Source organism: Netta rufina (assembly GCF_964035555.1).
Source record: "Netta rufina genome assembly, chromosome: 15".
NCBI classification, from domain to species: domain Eukaryota; kingdom Metazoa; phylum Chordata; class Aves; order Anseriformes; family Anatidae; genus Netta; species Netta rufina.
The window spans coordinates 8,213,190-8,241,176 of NC_140138.1; the positions used below are offsets into that span (position 1 = coordinate 8,213,190).

Sequence of the window (27,987 nt, forward strand, 5' to 3'; positions counted from 1 at the left end):
AAAATGGGTGCGGTGCAAAGACAAAAATGGGAAAGGATTATTTAGGTTAGGAGAGCATATTCTAAAGAAGAAATGGCTTGTTTAAGCCATTGATTCTGGCTTATATTAACTGCCTTTTTGTTACACGCTTGCTCTGGTAGCAAAGATGTATTTGTAAGGCTAGACAATGCCTCAAACATCAGGAAAAGCACATCTATTTTTAAGTAATTGTACCCACTTACTGAAAGCATTTCTCAGTTTAACAGTGTGGACAACTTCATTGGACTTAAAGGACTAGTATTTCAAAGAGTTATTTAGTCACGTTGGTAACTACTGAATATGAAGCTGTAAATATTGTGAAAGTCTCAAAAAATTGTAATATTTCACAAGTTATCATTTGAAGAAAGTGTGAAAGATTAGAATCTTGCTCTGTCTTTTAAAAGTGAACGCTTACTGAAGACAATAATTTTCTACCTTTTGTACTTGTTTTTAGTAAGTTTGCTCTTACAACTTCTGTAACACTGCAGCTTTTTTCCCTGCTTGTCAGGATTTCATCAGTAGCATAAACCCAAAGGCAGTGGTGGCCTGTGCCTGATGGGACAGCTCTGAACAGCTAAGAGATGAGGAAGGATAGAAGAGCAGATTTGGACTTGAATGAAGCATAATACTTATTTTCACAGCAGAAGGCAGAACAGTAAACTCCATAAATTAGGTTGTTAAGTGGACACCTGCATGGCTGGAACTCAGAAAAATGTCAGCGTTTGCAGCCGTTACATTTAATGTTGTTCACTTAAACCCAAAGAGAAGTTGAGCCCCTAATAGGCTGCCTCATTCACTTTTGGGGGGTTGTCATTGCTTTAATATAATAACTGTTAATTATTAGCTAAAAACAGAGTTAAATTTTCTTCCTGTTTCAATGCCCAAAGATATAAAATATATTTAATTTGTGTTTTCATGCAGGGAAATTCTTTAGCGTGATCCCTTCTTGTGGCTCAGAACAGACTATTACTTGTTTCTAATGTACTGAAAAAATCAGTTGCTTACAGCTGTAGACAAATGGGTATTTCAGTTCCTGCTTTTCAGTGGGAACTAATGAGATGAGGTATTTTATAAGTTAGATTGAGCAGGCAGTTTGTCCAGGAGTGAGTATGTAGTCATATTTACATGATTTTTAAGTGTGTATTAAATGATTTTTGCATGCCATAATAATGTTTTTAGGCTATTTGAAATTAGAAACATACATGACTAAAGAAGAGAGAGGAGGCATTCTGGCTATTACAGCATGGGCTAAGCCAGAAAAACCTAATTCAGATCATGACCGTGCTGGGTTTATTAAAATCGATCAGCTTATTCTTGCATGTAATAATTGGCAGTGGTACAGGGTATTGCATGACTTCATTATGGCAGATGCTAGAGGGGGGAGGAAAAATAAAAGACAATTTAAATTTAAAACAAGAAATAATGAAGAGTACAGGCTGAGTAATAGGAACAGCCGCTAAGACTGAATTGGATGGCCTGCTAGCTCTTTTCTTTCTATACCAGTGTCCTGTGTATTGTAGGAAAAAGTCTGTAAGATATAGTGTCATTTTGGGATACCAGTGTTTTGGGGCCTAGATAACAAGCACAGCAATGGGGCTGTCACTGGGGTCAGCAGAAAGCTTCTGTGAGGGATGCTGTAGGAGCTTAGCTGTAGCCCTGCTAAGCTGGAGCTGACAGCCAGGTGTCCAAAACGGCTATGGAGATGAAAAGCAATCCCATTTTGAACAGGAGGAGACTGCTCTCACAAAGCAGGATAGAGGCAGTGGTTAAATATGTCTCTGTGAAGGTACTTACAAAAGGAGCATGCTGTGAGTATAGCCTTGGACTCCCCTTTTGTCTTCCCTAGAAAGTTAGGGAATAGTACTAGGGAAAGTCCTCTAAATGTCACGTAAAAGGAGTCGAGCAACTGCAGACAGTCATGAAAACCACAAAAGGACAAGCACTGCAAGAAGAGGAGAGCCCAAAATAATTAGACTCTGATTAGGTGATTGTGGTGCAGGGATGATACAAAGATGAACTGTAAGGCCCAGGAGAAAACACAAATCTGTCGTTTGTTTATAGCAATCGTGTGATTGTTCCCATCAAGAATTATCTACCTTCTGGTGTCAGAGTAGTTCTCCTGATTTCATTGTAAACTACAAAGGGAATGGGTCCAATGCTTTTGGTAATTCAATTTTCATTGGTGATGTTTTGACATTTTGTATTTTGCTTTTATCAGATATAGTTACTATTTCTATTTGATGTTTTGTGTAGTGTTTTAACCTGCAATTTAGCTCTTACCTGCTCTGTGATATTCTGTCTCTTGGGTTAGATGTTAACCAGATTGCAGTTGTCACGTCAGCTCTTTTCAAACGTGTTGCTTGCATAAAAGCTCATAGTTAAACAATTTTCTTTTTAAATTTCTTCTTTTGCTACCTGAAAATTTGCATTTTCATTTTAAAAGGTTGTGTTCGCAACTCCTCAAAGGTTTAGGACACTTGCATGATACAATGAAAGACTGAGACTGAGTAATTCCAAAATCCAGAAAACAATTATGCTACATTTTTACATTTTTTTAATGTAATTTAGAGAGTAATTTTCCCCTTCTGAACAGGTAAAATAGAAAAAAACAGAGGCCTCTCTGGTGGCTGATAATAAGTAGGCAACAGGAGAAATATAAATGTACTTAATGACAAAACCTGCAAGTTATGCTGCTACTTCGCATGTTCTCATCCCACACCTTCTTGCCCTCTCGTAGGTTCTTTTTCCTCACTGGAGCCTTTTCTGATTCACCCATTTCAGAAGTAGATTCAATCGATGCACCACTTTTGGGGGGGAAGATTCTCTGCCAGGTTGGTGAACTTGATAGGTTTGCAAAGGAATTCAGCAAATATGAGAATGGTGCGAGGCTGGTGGGTGAGGGCTCCTAGACAGGACCCAGGATTTTCATGTTTCATAGTCAAGAGGTTGATCAGTTGGCTGAATCTTCAGTGACTTCGCCCTAAAAGTGCCTGCACTGGTCCTCAGCCAAGCAAAGGCCTTGCAGAGACTCAGAAACGACTTAACTCAGTGCAGGCGATGTAAATATGTACGAAGTCACAGTTCCTGTTTGCCAGACTTCTAAAGCCAGTTGTTAGGTTAAACTTACTACTAGACATTTGGTTGTATTCACCCACGTTGTTTTTCCTGTAGCAAACCATGACACAGTAATGTCTGTGCCAAGATTTGCAAAAGAAGTAGACAAATAGGACTGTTCTTGCTCCTGAGGAAAACCAGCCCCTAAAGGAGCTTTAGAAGCAACAGAAATATCAGCATTGCTTGTAGAGCTGCAGCACTTGTGCCCTGCGGTACGGGGCTGGTCTGTGCCAAGCAGATCACTGGGAAGTGACTTCTCAGTAGGTCGTCGGAAAGAGAAATGAGGTGTCGTCATGTCAGGTTGAGTAACTGACCTCTCTCTGGTGGTGGTCTCTGTGAATGTATGACCAATACCTTTGATTGTTCAGCAAAAAATGTCTAATTACCTCACTGGAATTTCCATCTCTTGAAAAATTGCATGAAATTGGAGGCGCAGGCTGATGCACCCACAGTTTCCATGCACCTGTGTCCTCTGGCAGAGGTGGGGTAGCACTTGGGGGTCTTTTCCTCCTACCTCATATCAGTAGATAAACAAGGGTTAGGTATTTGGAATACCTTGCAGGGTGGGAAAGTGATGATGCTGGTGGAGGTTGCTGTCTGTAAATGCTTGTCTCAGATACAGAACTGCAGATAGCACACATTGCAGCACTGTGGTCTGGGGACAAACTGTTTCAAATTGTTTTTGTAGCTAAAGCATCCAAAAAAAATTTTTTTAAACCCAACACTTTGCTATAGAGGCACGGTCTGGAATACCAAAGTAAACTGCAGCATGGATTATCAGCAAGAGGATTATTTCTTTGGCAGAATAATCTGAATTCTGCTTGTGCTGACTAAAGCCAGCTTCAGCAAAAATGCTTTAAAAGTACATTCTTTCTTGAAATCTACTCTTCCAGTGAGTGAAGGGAGGTTGCCTTTACTCCTTAAAGCAATGCAAGATGGAACATTGCAAGTGTAGGCAAACAGCGACGTAACCTACAGCAGGAAGATGCAGCACAGCAGAGCCTTTGACATTGCACCTTCATGCTCCTGTTCACATCGCTCATCCTTCAGAAATGATAAGCTGGGAAGCTGTGGAGAATTATAGGCAACTGCTCTCGCTTTTGTGTTTTTCCTAAAAAACAAACTGTCCTTTATGGGCTATTAATTTAAGTTGTTTATCTTAGGGCAAGACTGTATTTACAGAGCCTAACATAAAGACAGAATATTGTAGCTTGGGATTTAAAAATGTCACTGCACATGATGCCAGGATAAAGAGAACAGAAATGAATTTTGTTTCCATCCACCCTGACACTTCCCAAATTACTTTTTTACACTGCCTCTTGGCATTATATCTTCTTCCTATTTGCCTCCAACCAATCCTCTCTCTAAGCTAAAGAAATATATACTGGCACATCAAAATGTTCTTCATAATCATTGGAATGATTAATTAGTATAGCTAGCCCTGTCCCAAAGACTACAAAGACATTGCTCCTCCTTTTTTCTACCTTTGTCTCTGTAGCTTTCTCTTCTTTTGAAGTTGTTTTGACTTTCTACCAAGAAAAGGTCAAGCCAGAATGTAATTGTCCTGAAATAATCTTTACTTAGTATGGTTTCCTAGACTCTTTGGGCAGAGACCTTGTTTTCCATTTTGAACAATCTGTTTTCTGCAATAAAACACTGAATATGTCTCCCTGTTGCTATAGAAATAATATTGCATTAAATGAGGGAACCAGTGCCCTGCTGTCGACAAATCTAATCTAAGTGTTAGTCTCTGGAGCTTGAATTTCACCACTGGGAAGACATATACATAATTCTACAAATTATTTCTGTAACTTATGCATAAATGTCTTTATACTCTGAAACTGTTAGCTAAATTTCCCAAAGTGATAGCGTGTAGATTAGCATGGTGTAGTGTGTTTACTTATCTCTTAATAGAGCCTTCCCCCTCGCCTTTTCCCCACCTCCCTCCCCCATGGAATACATTTTTGTATTTATAGCTTGAAATTTCCAGCTCTTCACTTGGGAAGGCAGGGAGGGGCAGGGCAAGCAGCTTTCTCACTGGGCTTCCTGCCCTATGGGCAACAAAGTACGTCAGATTTATTTTTTGGTTTGTTTTACATCCAGCTCCTCCAAGTACAAGGAGATGTTATTTGCCTTGTTCGTTTCTAGGAGTAATAAGGATTTTCCAGAACTGGAAGGATGGCCCATACTGACCATGCTCCTGGTACAAGCCCTACAAACCTACCCGCCGTCCTCTACTTTCCAGATACTTTCTAGTGCCATATGGCCAGTATTTCTAAGTTACTCAGAGATTTTGCTACAATAATGTTCTGCAGTTAAAGATCAGTGCTGTGGATTGCCTCCCTTTGAATTGACACACCAATTACCAGATCTCACACCTGTCTTTACATTTAGATATATGAATATGTTGGTTTTTAGTACTTTTCTCAAACCATAGGATTCTAGTAACAGCAATAAGATGTACGGTATATCTATAGGGTAGAGAAAAGGAATTGAAATACTTTATTAGTTACCAAGGGTCAGTGTTTGGAAACATTAATTGCAAGGATTTTCAAGAAATGTGGATTAAAAAAATCTTTTGTCTCCTACTTACGTGACCAGAGTCCCAGTAATACATTTCTATACATATACATATGTGTAGTTACAAAAATAGAATGCAGTCTAAAAATACATGATGATCGATTTGCATGGACTTGTACCCAAACCTATATTGTAATTCTGATTTCAGAGTTCTTGTGAAAACCCGGCTAAAATTTCTTGGTTAACAAATTCAGTTATTATTTGTGAAACAGGCCCATATTAGACTGTATTGCAGGGCAAAATGCGCTTTATGAATGTGCAATTTAATTCACAAAAAGTAGACATATCCGTGACCTCTGTGATTAAAGATTAATTACTCTTTGGATAATTGAAAAATCTGTTATCATAGAATAACTTTTTTTCAAAAAAAAAATGCTTTTTAAATTTGTTTAGTGATTGTAAATTAATTAAGCCTGCCTAGAGAAGGACAAATTTCAGAAAACCAGAAAAGTAACTGTCTGGGTATGCATGTTAATGTAAAAATGAGATGAGGGTAAAACTAGCAAAGTAAACAATTACCTTTCTTTGAAATTAATGCTATGCTTATTATTAAAGCGGACTCATCATATAAACAAGTCACCACAAGACACTAATTACATTTTTGCTGTTAAAGTAGTTCTTGTAATGAAAAAAAAAAAAAAAAAGACTTAATTCCTTTGCAGTAACATAAAATATAAACCAGTTTTAAAACTTTTTTTTTTTTATCCTTGATAAAAGCTGACTTGTGCCATCCAATATGGCTGCATTTCTTCACCAGATTGTCGGTGTGTAGATGACAAGAATCGGACCCCAAAGCTTTTGGTGCAAAACACTGACTATTAGACTACTGTTGCACTGTCTGTTGGTTCCTATCCAGAGCCTCACTTAATGAAAATTTCAGAAAAGGCTGAGTACTCGATAAGCAGGAGGGAAGGGATTTTCTGGACGTACTATATTAAAGAGAAGGTATGCATGTAGTCTATGTTCCTGCATATTACCATGATCACAAATCTAATGTCAAATATTTCTTACTATATGTAGTATTTCCATTATCTAAAACAAACAATGAAATTAGGAAAAGCTATCATAAACAATAAAACTTTTTTGTTTGTTTGTTCTATAGGATCTCAGTGGAGAAAGGACCAAGAGCGAGATTTAAAGAACGTTCTGAAGAACACTGACCAGAATATCCCATTGGTATTTGTTAGTGGAAATCATGATATTGGCAATGCTCCAACAAGAGAAACAATTGATAATTATTGCAAGAGCTGGGGAGATGACTACTTCAGCTTTTGGGTTGGAGGTGTTTTCTTTCTTGTGCTAAATTCTCAGTTGTACTTTGATTCTTCCAAATGCCCAGAGTTGAAGCAAGCCCAGGATGTGTGGCTTAATGAGCAGCTGGCTGTTGCTGAAAAACATAAATGCAAGCATATAATAGTGTTTCAGCACATCCCTCTGTTTCTGAGAGAACCCGATGAAGACCATGATTATTTCAACTTGGAAAAATCGGTTCGTCAAGAGATAATGGAAAAGTTTCATAAAGCAGGTATTTTCTTGAATTTTCCTCTCTCTGATTTTTTTTTTCCAGTTGTTAATCATTGCACTGCCAGAAAAAAATAAATTTAACTTGCGTGGTACTGTTTTCAGGGAATTTTAGATTTAGATTAATAGCCTCATTGTTACTCTTAGGGCAGAATTATCAACTGAATCTAATCACCTCTCAAATGCAGCAAAAGAAATTTAAAACTTTGAGTGAAAAGTAAAGAACTGAAAGTGAAAAACTCTTTAAGACAAATAACAAGGATTCCATTTTGCAAGTGCCGGTATATACAAGACAACCTGAATTTTTCCTACTGAAGGAATAGAAGATCAGGTATTGCCATAGGAGTAAAATACAGAAATTATTTTGTATAAAACAGAGAAACAGAATTCAGAATTACCTTGGAGGTTGTTTTCTGCCACACTGAGCCAATTTTAAACCAAGAGTGTAATGTGCTCCAGATTTATTCAGTGTTAAAAAGAGTCTTGCTCTGCTAAGATCCATCCTTTGTTTATCCATCCTAATAGGGGCCATTTCTGGGATGAAAGGCAGGTGGAACATGCTTTGAACGAGAATATTGTACCAAATCCCTTAGCTTTGTTTGATGAAACTTGAATGCCGTGGAGACAGATACAGTATGCAGCTATTCCTCTGTGCTGTTCCCATTGTTTCCTGTTAATTGCTTTCATGTTCCTGGAGTGTGCTAGTCCCTCAAAATTTCCTGCTAGCCTGCCATCGCTGCATCAGAGTGTCATTTTCTCTGTATCTATAAAAGAATACGTTATTTGGATTACTGAACAATGGAAATTGCTTATGTTATTGTTCATAATTTACCATATAATTGTTAAGCCAAGACTCATCCAAAACCAGCCTAATTTCCAAGCTCTGAATCTCCTCCTGTTTCCAATCAGTAGGGCCAAAATTTACAATTATCTGAGGGCTCTCTAGGGGACTGACATATTTGCAGATTCAAGTTTTACAAGATTTTTTTTTTCCCTAAGGAGACGTGCTGAGCATACCTCATAATATCTTAATACAAAATATAAAGATACTGGTTTTGGACACAAGGAGGATTTTGGTTAAGACTTTTAGTTTTATTGCAAAAGAAGGGAGATTTTGTTTTCTTTATTTAAAGAAAAACAGCAGAATTATATGGTTACACATGGAATGAAACTGATAAAAAGAAAGAAGAAAGAGGTAAGAAGTTAACATAAGTTGAAATATGTGTGTGTATAAGCAGGCATGTATGTTAGTTCCATCTTGAACCATGAACCTGTACCTTCTACCTTTTTTCCCTGCTTCACTTCACACAGGTTTTTTTTAGGGTTTTGTGTTGTTGTTTTTTAAAGTGCTCAGGGCAATGGCTCCTAAGGTGTTACTCCCAAATCTTGCATAATGTTAATAAAAATGGTAAATAGAAGGAACCCATATAGTAAGAAAATAAATAATCACTCCATGATAGTTGCTCATTTAACTCATGTATTTTCATTGAAAGTTTGAAAAAAGAAAACATACAAGTTTGCATACAACAACATTTTTGCTTTGACAAGATTTGCCTGACAGGTAGGAGCCCAAAATTTAATATAAAATATTTGTGCATTTTTCTTTCTCCAACTTTTCCTATGAAAAAGAAAAATGTACCTACCTGATTATGGTCTTTTTGTCTGTTCATTTTTGTGCTAGTGATAATATAGTGGGAAATATTCTGTTGGAAACTTGGGCAGCTGAATGCTTATGTATTGTTGGTAAAAACGCATCCTAGTCCATTAGAGAGTGTGTTAGCAGAAGGACGCTACCATGCAGGTGTATGTAAAGGAGCATTAGAGTGGAAACCAGAGCAGTTCTGTTCTAGAGTTTTCTGACATCCAGATGGCTTGCTAACATTTTGCAACACTCAGCACTGGGAATATAATTAATCAGAAGAAGAGAAGAGAAATTATGCAAAATGTTATCATTGTAACATTTACCATTGTTAAGTTATCATGCTTCTTACGGGGATATTTCAGACTATTTCTCCTAATGAGTATCCAGGGGGTTAATCAAAAGTCAAAACTTTTTTCAGACAACTCACACAGACTTCAAGGGAGAGGGAAGAGTGAATGGGAAGCCAAGAATACGAGACAACTCCCGCAAAAAAAAAAAAAATCTGAACTTCTTTGCACGAACATCCAATGCGTTCCTTCCCTCCATCATTTCCCACTGTGCCCCTTGCTCCCACTCAAAAATCCTCCCCAAATGGCTTGTTGTTTGATTCCTTCATGAATACGTTAATACATTGATCTTTTCCTCGCTGTTTTAGACAACATTGAGGCAATAAGTAACATTTGCAATCCAATAATTAAACGTGCTAATTAAATGAATACAGAGAGCAGCAGCTCAGTGTTACTTGGAGTGCTGGGAAAAACGAGCTGCATCAAAAGTTGACTCAGAGTTTCCTTAGTAACGGGTGCATTTGGCTTCCATTTTATTATTCCTTTGAAGAACGGTCTTTGTAAGACCACAGAATGTTATCAGTAGATTACAAAGAGGCAGTCAGCATGGTAAGACATAAAATTGGTTCCTCCCAGTTCACTTCATATATTAATGGAGAATTAAAACACAGCATATTGACAATGAAACCCCAACTTACTTTGCATTTGTTGGGGTTTCTTTTGTTTTACAACTTGCTGTTTAAGAAGGTTAACCGCTTATAACACGTAATTGAGAAGTATGGTACAGCTTTTTATTCTGGAAAAGGCAAGGCTGCCTTCATAATGAGTCTCCCACTATTCTCCTAACCCTGGCCTGACACCAGCCCATCCTTCCTTTTGCTTTCTCGTTCTCCATCTCTCCCTTTGCATCCTGGCATGATGCTGTTTTGCAGTGTTTCCAACCACTCTGAAGGATTATTGTGTAATTGCAAAAAAAAATCAGTATAATCAATGTAATGTGCATGTTCTAGGGTTTGTTGGTTTTGGAAATGCAAGGTTAGTAGATGGGCATTGTATTTCTGGTGTTGATAACCCAGGATCAGACCTGGAACTATCCCAGTTCTCTTGCTTATACTTTTCATGTTCATAGTGTCAAACATGGAGCCATAATGCATCTGGTTAGAGAGAGGAAAGGAAGAAAAATCTAAGGATTTCAGTCCTTTCATAGACGAAGAAAGTCATATGGATTTTTATAGGAAATAAAATGATACTTAAAGGATGGATGGGAGTATTGCACTGGTTCTTCAGAGTGAGGTATGCAACTTCAGAAAATGATTATTTTAAATCCTGAGCCCAAATCTTGTGTAGTTACTCCCTTCTGACCACTTACATATTACAGAATGCTTTTGGTTTAAGTATCCACTCATTACAAGCAGAGATAAAAGACTAGCTGTAGAGGCTACATCTGGTACGAAGTACTGAATTACATTTCTCACATTAAAAGTGTCCTTAACAGTTGGGCTAATTAAAGATAAAATCATGTCCTTATGATAAATATTTATAAATTGAAAATCTGGTACTTGTAAATATGTATTACTACTATGCAAAGTTAAACCATACTTGTAAGCTGCACGTCTAAGAAATCTTCTGAGTCCAATTTTTCTTCAAATGCATTATAACAACCATTGTCCATGAAAAAGCAATTTCAGTGATAGTGAAAGTCAACTCAGTTGAGAACATAGTTTATCCTTTAAGTGAGAATATATCTCTGAAAGCATGTTTGTGTAATGTTTAGCCCCAGTTGGTAAGGTTCATCTCCTGTCTGCAGAAGCTAAGTACAGGAAAAAAAGCCACTGTGTGAGTACTGGGGATGAGCTGAGCTAACATCCTTGGTGGTGAGGTTTGCTCTGCTGCATGAATTACATATTCAGCTTTTAAGAATTTTATAGCAATGATATAAATAGGTTTGCTTGTAGCTTTGAATTGAAAAAATAAGGAATCCAGGTGGTAGTCCAGCCCAAAATCTGGCCTGTATGACATGTTTCTTTGATAAACATTAGAAACTAGTTTTTAAACAAGCAGTTTATCCAATAGAAGGCATGCTTTGTCTTACGGATCTCATTCAATTATAATTTTATTAGGCTTTACAGACTTTTTCTGTGACCAAAAAAAGATGAGCTATGGACAATCTTTTAAAGACTTTTTATCCTGAGAACCATCAACAACACACTGAAATTTCTTAGGAAACTTAACACAATAAGGACCATACTGAAGTGAAATATTTAAGCAGATGTCTGAATAGCTTTAAGACCTCTGTCAGGTAAAACCTAAATTACTAGCTGGTTTCTTCACCAACAAAGAATACAGGTGATGTATCTAGGTGAGAGACTTATGAATCTGAGAGAGAATTGCAAGATAATAAATAGATGTAAAATAATAGAAGGAAAATCCCTGCAGCATCTGGCTTTTTTAATTAAAGAGTTCTAAATTCAAGATGACTTCAAAGCAATTTTTCAGATGTGGTAGAAAGCACTTAAATTCATACATACAGGAGAAAATAACAACCTAACTTTATTAAATGTCTTTTTGTCATTTTATTTGTGACTGGAGATACTGTAACTTCTAACACCTTCACTCATTAAGAGAGTGTAATACCTACCTGCTCCTCTTAGAATGTTTTGACGGGAGAGTGGTATTAAAGGGAGAAGCAGCTCTCTGAACATCTACAGCTGAGATATATTTGAGTACAAAATTAAAGCATGGAGTGCTGAAAGCTGTTGTTTCTAAAATTTACCAGACAACATATGTTATGTTTCATTGTTTTCTTTGTTGTGTAATCAAAGTTGACAAGGGAGTAATATTTTCTTCTTCCTGCCATTGAGACCTTGATTTTGGCAAAGCCCATACACCAAGTGAGTAATCTGTGCTTGCTTATGTGTTGCTTTGTCAGTATTTAAGATAATTTAGATTTAAATACTCTCAGCTTCAGTGTTTAGCTCAAACTCTTTCAACCTTGAAATTATATGCTCATGGTACAGGTAACCAGTTTCAATATCTTTTGTGTATCTGTGTAAGAATGGTGTTTTTTAAGACTGCTCCCCAAGTATAAGAATATTATCTAGTACGTAGATACACAGAGACATAGGTTTTTTTCTGAAATTCAGCAGTGAGATGCTGCAAAATACAATTATTTAGCATAATCCATAATGAGAGATTAGGTAATGTTTGTTCTTCCATAAATTTTTGACATCTGTTTTCTCCATTGGGCTGTAGTTTGGTTACCTTCTTTTCACTCCTTAGAGCACACAGCAAGCCAGGATCATCTGGGCTTTGTATCAGATCTTTGAGAAAGCTTCATTTTCAAATAGAAAATGTAGCAAAACCAAGAAATAAATTCCACCGAAGGGTCACAAGAGGCATTCACAGAGATAAACCTGAAGCACAGAGTGACCTTCTACAGAGAGCACCTCTAAACGGCTTATTTAGAGCTGCAGTCTCGTTAGGTGATCTGAAGTCACTCTCTGGCTGTGCCTGCTGCCTCTCCTCTGGTTATATAGGAAAAACAAGTGTGACTAAGGTCCTTCTCTATATAGCTGCATTCAGTGGTGTCCTATAAAAAACTGCTTTGTCATAGATAGACTTTGCAGACTAATAGCTTGTCTCCCACTTACATAGACCCACAGATTTCACCAGTTGCCTCAAGCTCTGGATTTTTTTATTCTATGAAGTAGATTTAAGTAAGTTTTCCTGCATGTTTCTAGGGTCATGTTTGCTAACAACAGGCAACAGTGTGTTTTGTTTTTTTTATTAAGATGCTCGTGTTGCTGAGTTGTAATTCTAATTACACAATACCTCTGATGAAGAAGGTAGGATAGCTTATAAGGTCTGCACAGAATAATTCTACAATGGTTATTTAAGGTTGATTCAAATGGTGATGGTTGATTTAAGGTGTTCCCTGACACCTACCAGTGGGAATACTTCCTTTTACTGGAGCTCCACTGTAGGGAACTGACTGTGTTTTTTGGAGAGCAGGGTCTGAGAACTGCCTGAGCACTGAACAGTCCTGTGAGCACTGCTGTGACTGATGCTTTCACATCTTTGTTTGCTTCTGTAACACCTGCTTGGCAGATGGGGTGATGTGAACACTTCTCAAATTGCAATGAGATAAAAATCAATTTAATTCCACAAGAGAGATTTTGTTTACGAAGACTACTAAATATTATCATTCACTTTGTAGCACTGAAGTCTTGAAAAAATGATATACACCACCTGCCCGGGGAGAGGAAGAAGGTACAGCAAAAAGTGCCTATGGTTAATGTGTGCTCTTGTAGGGAAGCTGAAAGAACATCATTTTGGAGTGCAAAATTGTTCTGAGAACAGGTATTACTCTTGAACCGACCACACTGTTCAGCACTGTAAAAAGCTGCTGTATGCTGCAAGTGAAAGGAAGGAAAAAAAGGCAGTTTGTGCCTGATGCTCTAGGGGAGGTGCTCAGGATCAATTTATCCTTGTGACTTAAATCATTGTATTTGCCCAGAAACATTGCCTTTTTAAAAAAGATAGATATCTACACATAGATGTGCATGGGAACATATACACACCCTGAGTCTCTTACAGTAGCATCTACCTGTGCCTGGATAATAGTTGATTTTGTTCTCCTGCCCATGACAACTCTGAAAGGGTACCGAGGGGTGTTGATAGCATTCAGGTTTTTCACTGAGTGCAGTTGTTTCCTTACAGAACTGCTTCTCCATCTGTTTGCTTCCATTTTGGTTCTAGTGCTGTTCCTGTCTAGCCCCTGCAGTTTCAGGGACAAGTACGTACAGGTTCAGTTTTTCCCAGTACATACCCTTTCTTCAGTTTTTGAGCAAGAGGTTTGGCCTGGGAAGCTTGCGATTTTTCAATAAGCATAATTCTATTTTAAACTTAGTTTCGATCATTAAACTTAATAGCTAATGTAACAGCAGAGTAACTAGACCAGAATGATTGTCCCTGTTGCCCACTCCTCTGCTGCTCCTTCTCAAACCCTATAGCACAGGACAACAAAGTGCATAATGATACTTCTTCCAAGTATTCTTCCAATCTCCAACAATTTTTCTTTTAGGGACTTACTTAATCATATTAGTTTTATCAATACAGTGCTATTTAGGGGTTCTTCTGTGGATTTGTTGAGTTGGCTTTTGAAAACTCTTGGCTTTCACAGTGGAAAGGAGTTTCCCATTTCACAGCTGGTGCTCTGTGAAGAAATGCCTCCTCTTGTTTGCTTTGAACTTCACCTGCAGTCTGTTCTGGGAGCCATAAATCCGTAAATGAAATGCAGTGACCATTGGTTCGTGTCTGGAGTTATTTTAAAAAATTGTTCATTAATCAGCACTTAAAGGGTAGTAATCTGGACCACGCGATAAATTTTGTTGCCCAGTCAGAACTACTTTTTTTCCTGAAATCTTTACAGAGATCAGGGGAGGAGAAGAAAGGTCTGTACTGTACTCATTACATATTTATTATGTCATTCATATTCCACTAATTTAGCCTTCTCATTCTCTTACAGTCTCATTTGCTTTTGCTGAGAAAAGCATTTATTTAATTGAAGGCTCAGTCTAAATAAAGCATGCTACTGATTGCCTATGCTGATTATTCCAGGCATTCTCTTCCTAATTTGGAAAATCTGCTTGCTTTTCTTTGGTTTATTTTTATATTGGTAATTTTCTTCCTATATTTTTACACTGTCCATAGTGCTGGGTTGAGCAGTTTGATTTCCAACTGAGACTAGGCCAGTTGCGTTTTGGGCACAGAAAACCTGCTTCAAAATGGTCTTTGTATGTTAGGAACTAGAGTTGGAAAACAACTTCTTCTGAATTCAGGATTTTTTGGAAGCAAGCCATGGAAGTATGTGTAATTATAGAAATTAGATTCAGACACCTCTGGAATTTAAACTAGTTCAAGTCTGAACTCCAGCCCAGTATCCAGGTTGTGTGAGAAAATTTGTTTTCTAGGTGCACCTATCTTCATGAAATTATATTTAGTATTTCAAGATAAATGTGTGATACGAGCATCATTTTCCATCCTGCTTTAGCTGATTTGGACCTCTGCAATCAATGCATCTAGATTTCTTGTGAGACTGGGACTCGATTTGTATTTCTGGAATTAACTTGAACTAACGAACATCCAATTTTCAAGAAGTTAGGAAAACAGATGTACTTAAAAAATCATAGTGTTGCATTGAGATTTTTTCCCTCTTTCCTACCCAAGCTTTCATACGTCATGCTAGTCTGTGCTATCACATCAAATCTCATCAACAGTGTTACGTGCAATGTTCTGCTATACCTCATTTATTCCTATAAGCCGTTGAACTCTACCACTGTAAGAGCTCAGGCTACCAGCAGCCAGAGACTTTTGGCAACATTCATGACTTGGTACAGGAAATCTTGCCAGTAAAAATAGGTGATTTTTATTGAAATACTGCTCCATGAGAAGACAATTGAAGCTTGTGACAATACTTCAACAGTGCAAGCTTTTAGAGAGGTCTTCCAAAGAGACACTGAATTTTACTTGTTTAATTTTTAAATTGGGATGTTCGAAAGCACGTGTGTCCTGTCCATGCTGACTGTCATCTCTGCTGGGCTCTGGTGCCACGTTATCCCCAATGGCCCCACACCGACAAGTACCTGGCTGCCTAAGGGTGATTTCTCCTGCAGGGAGAGGGACGTGGCCACCCTCTCACTCACACATGAAACCCTTGGTTTCAAACACGATCGTCACGTAGTCCTGTAGTGCTCTTTCCCCTTACTTCTGCCTTTGTGGGGAAGGAGAGAAGACCAACCACTGTATGTCTAAGAAAATATGATAAAAGAATGCTGAGAAAAAGAGAAAAAAAATACATTGAAGTTCGTTGGCATAATGTTAAGGAATGTATCTGCTGTCTGTTTAATAAAACAAAAATAGGTCATGGTGAGCGTTTCACTTTTCAGATAGAGACATTTTATGATTTAAGTATTCCTTGAACTGAAAGATTGGTCAAAGGAGAGATTGAAAAAGATGAAGTTGTCTGTTGGGCCTCTAGGAAGAGGTGGGCCATGGTCCCCTTTCCTCCTTGCCCCATGTGGAGTTGGAAATAAGCCCAGTCTTCTGTGTCCCTGCATTATTCTACACTGCAGAATACAAGAGCAGTACAGTAACAAGGAAGGGAGGGAAGTCTGGGGGCTGCAACCTAACAATAAGTCGTGACCGGGACATAATCACTCTCATAGGAATTACACGTGGCACACAGCTAAATGCCTTTGTTCTCTTACAGTGCTATTATGTCAAAATCTTGCTGACCCCTTTTCCCTGGTGCTGCAGAACTGTTGTTTGGAAGGGTTTCTCAGAGTGCTAAAGTATAATTTGTGGAAAGAAGATGCTGTACTTTTAAAATTCTTTAAAATAACCTGAGCTTCTCCTGCTAACCAACTGCCTTCTGTGTGATATCCAGCATGCAGTTTCTTTTCATTTAATGAACTGTTTTCTCATCTGATTCTTGTCAGAAGTAAAATCGACAGCATGCTAAAGACATTGGCATAGCTAAAGTTTTCTTTGAAGTTTTCCAAAATTTTTTACTATCACTAGGTGGAGCAGTTAGGACACCACTCCCTTCAGAACAATATTCTGCTCAGGTCATGTGGGGACTCAAATGGTGGTCATCAAGAATAACCTCTTCCAAATCAGAGCTGCTGCACTGTGTGAAGACCTGACAGCTGTATGCATCAAGTCATCCCTGGGCCTGGTTGGCCAGGTCATCCCTTTCTGTACCAATATTTTCTGTGAAGCAACCGAAGCAAATTTCAGATACTCATTTGGATGTTTCCCCAGCATGCCAATCAGTCAGCTTAACATTACACCATCCCTCTAGGAAAAGCCCTTTGTAATGCAACCTGCTGTTCTAATTCACAAAGCTTGAAGAGAGAACTACGAGAAAAAGAGAAAATGGGAAATGCCAATAATACTTGTCAGTCTTACCAGAGCTTTGAACACAGATCAACAAGAGCTTGCTGAAGCTCTTGTAATGACTCCTTACTTGGTGTGTTGGCTTTAGAAAGCAGACACTGGAAATAATGGGGGAAGAAAAAAATCTTCAGAGGAACTTTTGGAATTTTCTGTTGAGAAATGTGTGCAGTAGAAACCACAGAGTATAAAACTAAGTACAAAGTGACTTGTCCTTTAAAGCACAAGTCTGCATACAAATGACCATACAGATAGCATCGAAAGCAGCATGCCCAGTTACATAAGCTATTAATTACTTTCCCTGGCATTCACCTCTTGTCTTAGTTTATCCACTGTGTAGCTTTACAACCTGAGGGAATGGGTGAAGTGACACAATGCAGGGTGTAAATACAGTAGCGTAAAAATAAAGTATTCATTAACTTGTGTCATGTCCAAGACAATGAGGATTTATCAACACATGTAAGACTTCCCTCTAGTCAGATGACTCTGAACAATCCTTAAGATGCTTGTTTGTTATGTCATATAAATTATTTTATGCAAAATCGGCTGTGTTGGACTCACAGAATTGTGCCATAGTAGGTATTTCATTCTTCAGTACAAATGCATTATTCTACGGGGAAGAAAGGTTATGATCAGTTCTTTGGAAACAGCAAATCTTTTTGTCTTTCAGATTCGGCTTTGTCAGATCAGAACTGAAAAGGACTTTTTGTGCTTGATCAGAAAATGAGAGTAAATTGCATGCTAGGAGGAGGATATCTTTGCTTCGCAAAAATCATAATCAATTCCTGTACTTCAAACCTTTTTTTTCTTTTAACAAAGACATTAATTTTTTTCAGATCGATGACTCTGAAAACTCATGTTTGGTTTGCAGGACTGAAGCTCATTGTTTTTAGATGCTTTTGTGATCCAAGGCATGGTTTTAAAACAGATGAAGCACAACATGATGGCCTGCACTGAGTTTTCCATCTGGAGTAGCTGGCTTCCAGTCGTGTACTGATCAAAAATGAACGTGTCAGCTCTGGCCTTTTTTTCCATAGTAGAGATGTTACCACTGTAGTGTCATGCAGTGTGGTATCTGACTGTGATGATCACAGAGTTAAGTGTGTGGTTGGTTTGTTGTTGTTTTGTTGTGTTTGTTGCTGTTTTTTTTTTCTTTCTTTCTTTTAGTAGTAACTATCTGCACAGTTTTTGACTTTATTCTGAACTTAATTTATTGTGTTTTTTTTTCTTTTAATGAATAATCTATTAGGAGTGAATAATGTCTTGCTGTAGGGATCCTGTTCTTTTGGCTAATGGATCTTGTAAAACCTTCAGTCACATTTAAATTCAAATCACTGTGTATTTCCTAAAAATGAAATAATGAATGCTTGTGAGGGTGCCATCCTTTGGAATTCAGTTACACAGTGGCTTTTGAGTATTTCATATTGCTTTTATATCAAAGCTTTTCTCATCTGCTTATTTCAGAAGTCAAGAATGAAAAACAAAATTACTGTTCTACCTACCTCTTGGTTTTTTTTTGTTTTCTTTTTAGTGGGAGGGGACTGCACCCATTTGTGCATAGCTGGATCTACTGAACTGCATTAACTGACCTGCACACACCTTAAAGCAGGTTATTACAGGGAGGCCTGCCAGGACAAACACTGCTCTTTTCTCACAGGGATTAGAAAATGGGTTTTGTGTGTGAGGGGACTTGCGAGCAACTTGACCGTATTACTTCAGAAAAACATCTGAAATGAATAAATTAAATTTGAGTGCATACATCTTAAGATTCTTTTTATGTTTAAGATCAAAAGCAAGAGCAAAGTAAATTGCCTGCTTGTCATCTTAGTCTTATTGCATTGACTGGTTCAGATTTCCTTCTTATGCTAACAAAAGTGAAGGGAAGACAGTTGGGTGAACAAAAAGATACTACTGAAGTAATAAACAACATCAGTTAGACTTCTATTAATACACAATAGTGACCTGTTTGTTTCTTTGTTCAAGATGTAACAGATTGTAACACCACAATAACAAAAATTAATACTAGCACTGGAAATAAAGAATACCTGAAGTCTGGGCACAACTTTCACTAGGAGGTATCAAAGGCAGATGATGAATTCTAGCAAAGGCTGATCCTTGAGCAGCTCGTTCCACAAGGACATTTCAGCACTGAACACCCATCCAGCAAAATTAGGCCCTGAATGACAGACGTATGCTAAAATGGGGAATTTGAATGAACTGTATCCATAAACACCAGCTTGTTTAGACAGTCTGCCTCACAGAGCCAACAGGAGGTAAAAGGTTTTAAATTGCATCCTCTGTTGTGAGGTATCATATTTGCACTGTTTATCAATCACTCTTATTTCAGTTCTGTACCAAAATACCTTCTTGTGTGTAGGCAGGTAGCAGATGTTAAACATAAGTGGGGTGAAGTTGCAATATTTGCCTTAGAAGAAAAAAAACTGCATGATTCATGGGCCAAACTTCTTACCTGGTGTCTGCCTGCTGTTTTTGGCTAAAAGGTCTAGGATGGGTGCCTCAAAAATCTTCCCATGAGTTCTCAGATAGTGGGAGATTATGGTTGTCCTTATTAGTAAGGTTGCTTTACTGCTTTTATATCCTTATCCTTAATCGCACTGAAACCATGTGGTTGGGGTTTGGTTTACATATGTGCTAACACAGTCTTGATTTCTGTTCCTCTTCAGTTCCAAAGGTTAAATTCTCTGAAAGGTGGAAAGCTGAACACGATCCTTCCAGTTAAAAGAGAGCACTTATTTCCCTTACAAAAGCACTTACGCTTCACTTACAGAGTGTCACATGGGGCTTACATCTCACTACGGTTTTATGATTGTTATTTTGTCCTAACTTTTTCACAGACTAAAGCAGTTTTGCTTACCTGCAGAAAAAGTGGAAAACATTGAAATAAATTCCTGTTTCCATAGTAGCACTGTCACTTACTAGAAGCGAGTAAGGATATTTTACAGATCTAGCTGCTGCAGTAAGAAAGCAGGCCAAACACTTGGTTCCTAAATGTTCAGTCCTCAAAGGCTGAGCCACAGCTTAACTCTGCGGGTAAAGGCCAAGATCCAGCCAGGTCCATGCTTGTTGTGTGCCTGAGGGAGGAGTCCAGAGCATTGCTGGAGATCTTCGGTTATTTGTGGAGTGCTGTAAGGACAGGAAGGTGCTATACACATGGACGCATTACAGCCAGCTCTCAGATGAAAGCAGGCTGGTTTTATTAAGCCTAATGTGTCCTCTGTCCACCCCACAAGTGCCTTGTTCAGAGGCTGCAGCAATGCAGGAAGCAGCCCCATCTACTTCAGCATCCACTCCTCCCAGGTCAGGGCTTGCTCTTTTAAGGGCATTGCCACAAAGGAAGACAGGTCCCACTTTAGCAAGAAGGATGTCATACTTAAAGTCCCACGAGGCTGAGTTTTGCTGTCTATTGGCAAGCAATGGAAGGAGATCCCCAGCCATGCCCTAAGCAGCTCTAGGTGGGCACGTGCTGCCTGTCGCTGCAGGAAGGAATGATGGGGCTGGAAAGTGGGGAACAAGTGTAGCCTTGTGGCTGGGCTATGTGTGTGTAATGAGAAATAAATGCTGTGTTCTGTGCCTGAATTGCTCAAGTATGTTACATTATGTTACACTGTAATAAGCTACAACATGGAGGAGTTGAGAAATGACTCCTCACTCTCAAACTGACTATCGCATCGGTTTTAAAACACCTTCATATGATGATTCTAAAGATCCAAATAATACAGAAAGCGCAGAATCTTCAAAGAGCCCGTTATGTCACGCCATCACCTTTTGAGGTATTCTGATGGGATTTCTCCCAAGGGGGAAAAAAAGAAAAGACAAAACTGTTCTGCTAGGTTCCTGCCGTTGAGTCAGAGCAAGCTCTCCAAGTTACAAGTGTAACTCTCACACCAGCTAGGTGAGTATGTTACATGGAGCGAAAAGAATCAGTACCGATGAACTAAACTAGGAGAACAGACAAGTTCCAGCTGGCAACAACCTTCATATACCACTGTTCAGTGTAAAAATTACTTCATTCTGTTTTCCATCTTGAGTCATTTGCTATCTGGGTGAGGTTTGGATTTTGAAATATGAAAGCCCATGTAGCTTTTACCAGGCACACAGAAGAATAATTTATATTTTGCTTTCCAAGCTGCTTAATTTTTAACTATAGGTTGATCCTACTTTATATATTTTACATCAGTCATCAAATCGACTATCTCCTATGAAAGAAAAGGACAGATACAACCAAGTTTGTTAAGAGAGGTCACCTACTTCCCTCTTCATTTAATCATGGTGAATTAGGTCTAAATTACTGCAGGAGAAAGGGTGCAGGGTGTTCTGGCTGGGGAGATGAGGATCTCCTGTGAAATTATAGTCGTGTTCCTAGGCACAGCTCTCTGCCTTTGCATTGCATTGAGTCTTTGCCAGAATATCTGCTGTCTGAAGGCAAAAATCAGTTGTTGCTAGCATTTTTTGTTGTGCCACGGTTATAGTAACACAAATGACCCATTTGCTGGCCTACCGCTTGAATAGCACTGAGTGTGTCTTACCTTTTGTGGGAAGCATGGAATGGCAGATTGCTGGAATATATGAAACAATAACAAATTAATCTTGGTGTCCATCCCTGCACATCACTGTAGGTTCTGCTCAGTGTTCTATAATTACAAAAATAATGCTTTCACCTGTACAGTACATGGGATGATTAAATGCCCCTTATGTCTTGCTAGAGGTACAAAGAATGCAACAGCATAAGCTTAAACAATTCATTTCTCTGCCTGTGCAGCAGAGATTTCAATTTTTTTCAACTTCTTTGACATCTTTCAGCTTTTTTATATAGTGAAAGTTTTACCATTTGTAACACAGTTTAAGCACAAAGATATCTCATTATTATCTTCAGGTAATACTTTCCTTCTTAGACACAGTGATCTTTTGGTGCTTGATATGCGGATATAAGGGCATTTGATTACATCTTCAAAACTCACAAGAGTTTTTAAACAAAGATCTCAGATGTACCCTTCTTTCTGGCTTTTCTGTGTAAGGCTGGCAGGTGGAGCAGTGCTAGCTGCCATCAGGCAGCTCACTGCCAAAATTGTGAGTCTGGATTAATCTTTGGTCACATTTACTGTCCAACTACTGAAAACAAGCAATGCATAACCAGATTCAGAAGGAAGTCTCATGGACTATGGCATGTATTTTCTAGAAAGCCACATGGAACAAGTACCAGATCTTACTTGGAGAGGTAGTCTTGTCAACCTCAGCATGGACTTACTGGATGAAATAACTGAATTATTCACTGTATTACTCTGGCTTTCTGAAAAGCTGGAATTTCCCATGTCATGCTCAGAAACTGCAGGAGGTGGTGCAATGCAGGTGATGACAAGGTCCTCTGCAGCAAGACCAGCTACACACAGCCTCTTTTCCTTTTTTCCGTGCTTTAGTCTTCAATACTTTGTTATTTAGTCTTTGAAAGATTAAATTTCATAAAATAATCGGTTATCCTGATAAGGTGCTTGCTGTTTAATCAGAGTTGTCAGAGAATACTTAGGTGTGTTTCTTGAGTCACTCAGTATTAACAATATATTTCCAGGTGCTTTATGAAGAACCATGGAAGTGTCGTTACGATTAAGGATTACACAACCTCTTGTGTTTCAATAGGGAAATCACATCTAAATCATTCAGGCACTTTTGAAATTTTTTCAGTTGTCATTAGTAGTATCATAAATCAACAGATCTAAATGCTTCCTGCAACAGTTTTAAATATTAATTTATATGTTTCATACTTGATGACAAACAACAAAATTCCTAGTATTTTCAACTATCCAGTCTAGTAATTTTTCTCTTTTAGACTAGTATAAAATAGCATTAAACACAGCTTCAGGAAGTTGTGCATTCTGAAATCCAAGGATCTTAGACTGAGCATACCAAAAGATAATCCCAAAACCTGTTTGTAAAATTTGCTATTTATACTTAGCTCACATTTTCATTTCACATTTAAATGACATGATTGCAGAGAAAAAAAAAAATGTGATTGTAAAGAAAAAAAAAATCATATTGCCCCATCTGTCACAGGTATCAATACTAGGATTTTCAGATATCATATCTAAATTAGCATGCAACTTAGTTGCCTTTTGCATCATCCTGGAAAATAGAATAATATAAATATTCTTAAAAGAATTTCAGAAATCTTTTCAGAAGCCTGTTAGCAGCTGATGCAGTGCTTACTTACAGACCTTTGTTCCTATCAAAATAAAATATGTACCATCTTAAATTAGCAAGAAAGCTGATCAGTGATTTTTTGCTTAAAAAAGTGGTGTATGATGCTCAGCTGTGTATCTAGCAGTAGCTAAATGCTAAAGGATGCTGGCTTAACCTGGAAGGGAAATGTTTGTCTGTGGTATCACTGTCTTTCTTGTGAAGAACCTAGCATCTCAGCTTTGTTATTAATGGTTTTACAAACTTTGATGTGAAAAATAAGTACTTAGCACTAAAATATGTGGGTTTTTTTCCAACTTTTGTGACTCATGAGCCTAATCAAGGTTTCATTATTGCATAGCAATAAAGTGATTTGATTAAAATTTATAAATCATGAAATGGAGAGGGAAAAATAATCTATCTGGTATCAGGACTTTAACCTGAAAAGACAATCAGAAAGGCCATTCAGAGCAGTGAACACAGATTCTACCAGATTATTTTTTTCCAAGACAGAAGAAAGAAAAGTTCCATTTTGGAGATGAGGATGACAGTTCCATCTAATTTGAAATTGTTTCAAAAATTCTGCAAAAATTCCATGGCTAATGAGATGCATGGCAGAAAAGCAGAGCTGACATATGGGTGGGTCACCTTTGGAAGATGGTCAAAATCAGATAGCATACATGTATCTAAACCTAATTATTTTTTTGTTGAATTATTGTGTTCTGAGAGAAGAGGAGGGGTGGTTGGACTTTTTAAAATCAGTTAGAATGATTCAGCCAAGGATTTCAAAGTACACTATAAGGCCTTAAAAATAAAGTACGCTTGTTCCTTGTACCTGCTGCTGCTTGTCATTTAGCTTTTCTTTACCCCTGACCAATCTTGGATGATATTTGCATGCTACCTACCCAGAAACGTTCAGTGCAGCATATTGTTGTCTCCTTCCTCAGATCAAAAGTATCTCTTTCTTTCAAGCTCCTAACAGAATGATTTTTATCCCAGTACAATGTAAAATATAAATAGCTTATAAAAACAAATAAATAAATAAAGCTTTAAATCATCAAAGATACAGAGGAAATTACAATAAACCTGCTTTGTTTGTACCCTGTACTAGGTAAATGTTAATTCATGTCATTGCCATTCTTGACACTTGCGGATCATCAACCTTATCTTTTTTGGGTGCTCTCATCTTTCTTCCCTGTGTTATTATAACTCACAACCTCTTCTGCATATTAGGTTTCTTTCATGTATCTGGATTTATTCCATCTGCTATAAACCCTAAATATTGTCGAGAATAGATTACAAATTATCTTTTTATCCACGTTTCTTGTTTGTCTTGACTTTTTTTAAGGTCACCAGCCTTAGGTAAATAGGTTTAAATTCTCCTTAGTGATTTTTTTGCATGATAATAGTCAAATATAGCTACACGGTCCTTAGCTTTCAGCTCATGTTTCAGTAGCATCATTCTTTAGGCAGTTATTAATTACTGATTTTTTTTTCTACTTTTAATCTGCTTCCTCTAGAGTGTTCCTTCTTTCTAGCCAAAGGATTAGCAAGATGACAAACACCTTGCAGCAAGTGTAACTAACTCCAGTAACCCTAACAAAGCCAGTGGAGCATAACATCATTCCTTTTAATAATTATTTATTCTTTATTACAATTACAGTTATTTATTGCTGTTTACTAATTATTTGTTTTAAATGCAAGTTCAGGTAAATGGTTTCCTCTTAATTTTATGCTTTATGAACTATTAAGGACTGAAGAACACCTGTAGTTACCATAGAATTTTCTCTACAACCCCACTAGCAGTGTAAACCTCAGCAGTATCTTTTAGGATGAACACATATATGAACTGTAAATGCTAACTAAATATATGTTCTTTTTTCTTTTTTTCTTTTTTTTCTTTTTTTCTTTTTTTTAACAGGCATTAAGGCTGTATTTTCTGGACATTACCATAGGAATGCTGGAGGGTCCTACAGAGGCCTGGAAATGGTAGTTACATCAGCAATAGGATGTCAGCTGGGAGAAGATACACATGGGCTTCGAGTAGTTGTTGTGACAGATGAAAAGATTGTTCATAGATACTACAGTTTAGATGAATTGAGCAGCCAAGGCATGGAGAAGGAGCTGCTGGATATGCTTGCTAAGCAAATTTAGGCTGTCAAATCCCTTTTAACTCAAATGGTTGATGCGAGTTTTGTCTGTATTTATTAGAATAACAGAAAGAGTTTGCAAAAGTTTCTACAAGCTGAAGTCACAGATGTACCATGCCCATGAACTGTTCTCAGTTTGTTTCTGTGTTGACATATTTCTCTTTTTGAAAATGAGGCCTCTGAGGAATATGAAATAACAGAACTAATATGCTAATGTATCATTGAAAAGATTTCTCAGTTCTGAGCATTTTTACTTACCTCTTGGATAAGACTTTCTTAATAAATAGAAAGTATAACCAAGAGTTAAGAGTAGTACTTCAACTCAAGTCTGTTTTCATTTGATGTTTGAAAAGACACTTTAAAATCAATAAATTTAGTCACTTCAGTTACACTCTGGACAATACAAATGTGACATGTTTTTTACTCTGTAGAAATAAATCTCGAAAACTCAGTGAAATCAACAGACTCCCACTGACTTTTAGCAACCTTTGAATCAGACACTGCTACCCAGAGGTCATGTTTTCTCCCATTTCCCCTTATTTCAATTTCTTAGCTCTTCAGAGCCAGCAGCAATGGGAGAGCAAGCACATTCTGTTCAGTGGAGTCACAGCTTTGGGTTTCCCTTATATCCTGGTTTTATATAATGAAAAATCTATAAATGAGGCTAGTATAAATGCCACTGAGAGAAACTTAGCATGGAACAATTATTTTCCTTTTGAAATTTAATCACCATTAAATTAGTATATATTACTGCAATGGTTCAAAGGTTGGAATAGCTGAGAGAATATTCTGTACGGAATAGCATCGCTTCGTTGATTCCTAGACAAGTGGAGAACTTCCATTTCTAAATGCAATTTAAACGTGCCTTATCAAAATATTATAGCCATTGAATCTTGAAAACCCTGTAAAGTATGTTTTCTTCACTGAACTAAGTCTTAAAAAATAAATCATGTAGTAAGAAGAAAATTGCATTCTATATGTGCTGCAATCTAACTAATATTTATAGCAAGCATGTCTGATTTCTTTTAAATTAAAAATGTCTTCATCTAATTAACATTATACCTCAATTTTTAAATGTTTAGTTGAACACATCATACACTCTATGCCACAGGTGACCTAGAAATACAGATATAGCACAGCTTTACCACCTGAAGATGGAAGGACACAAGCAATACTGGCTAAAAATGCAATGTACTCGATACATTTTATGTGTACTTGCATACATCATTTCCTAGAACATACGGGTACTTAAATACAGTGCAGGAGGTGAAATACTGTGCTGAAGTGTCAGTTTTGTTATATTTTTGTCACAGGTTTACTTGGGAGGCTCAGTAAAGCTTCATCTGTGGGGCTCATGAGATTGTAAAAACCCACCGCTGTGGTGTTTTGGCTAGTTGTACCAGTGAAACAACTCTACCTACAGATTGACCGGACCAAATGTGGGCTACTGTCCCACGATAATAACATGAAAATGATCTTGCTTTTATTGTTTGGCTGCTTTTGTTTAGCTGAATGTTTTCACAGGCTCATTTTCAAGGGAACAGCTGGGAAATGAGAATGAAAATCTCAGGGTAGATTGCTTTGAAATAGGTAGGTACCCAAGCACCCTAATGGCAGTTTCGCTAGGAGTTAAACACCCGTTAGTTCAGATACTTATTCTAAAAATCTGGGTACTTACATATCTTTGAAACCACTGACTAAAATTTGGTCTTACATAGGTGGGAGCTATTTAGTAATCACAGCTCATTAAAGGCTTCAAGAATGAGATGATGCTGGTTTATGTTTGGCATAGGGAAGAATAGTCTTGCTATGACTTAAATCTTTTAAGTATGCCAGGGTACATCTTAAGGCTGAAGTTCAGCAGAGTGACCTGAGACAAGTGGAGCATGGAGTATGCTCATTGCTCTGGCACAATATTGTAAAGCTGAATGGAAGAAGTGTTTAAGCAGTTTTTTCATATGCCTGTTTATTAAAGGATATAATTTTAATTGAATATATGAAGCCTGGGAGATAGAAGCATAACTTCAGGAGAAAGTCTTCCAACAGATATGAAAATGTTAATTTGTTTGTAGTGGTATTACAGAGCTCTACAATTTTATTTTCAGAATTACAGTGTACTAATATGCAATGCAAATGTTTGTATAAGCATAATTTTAACTCATAGTTGTAAATTTTTTTTCACTTCTATCATTTCACTGTAAGAAATACTGTGCATGCTGTCATGAAAATATTACTCAAGTACAAATGTGAAGTTCAATTTAAAAAAATGTTTATATCTCAAATATTTTATTTAGTTATTTCTAAGAATACATTCTTATATTCATGTGAAAGAATATTACCAGCTTTGCCTTTAGTTTGTAATTTTGTAACATAGTAAAGTTAGGCTGCTGATTTTTTTTATTAAATGCATTCTCTTTGCATATAGGCTTTTGGGAGCTGACACACGTTGTATAACTGTACCTTCCACTGCATTCCGCTACTACCACTTAACTTTTAACCTAATATATATGGATTGTAATATTTGTGGAAG

General features: G+C 37.5%; 1 protein-coding gene across 3 annotated transcripts in view; it reads left to right on the forward strand.

Annotated features, from left to right (window-relative positions):
- CPPED1 (calcineurin like phosphoesterase domain containing 1) overlaps nt 1–27,670 on the forward strand; it is a 50,836-nt gene extending 23,166 nt beyond the window's left edge. For all 3 annotated transcript variants that reach the window (XM_084295809.1, XM_084295808.1, XM_084295810.1), the window contains exons 3-4: nt 6,815–7,237; nt 25,229–27,670. In XM_084295809.1, coding sequence (XP_084151935.1) covers nt 6,815–7,237; nt 25,229–25,461 — 656 coding nt within the window. In that variant the 3' untranslated portion in view covers nt 25,462–27,670. The remainder of the gene's footprint in view (nt 1–6,814; nt 7,238–25,228) is intronic.
- The last annotated feature ends 317 nt before the right edge of the window (nt 27,671–27,987 follow it).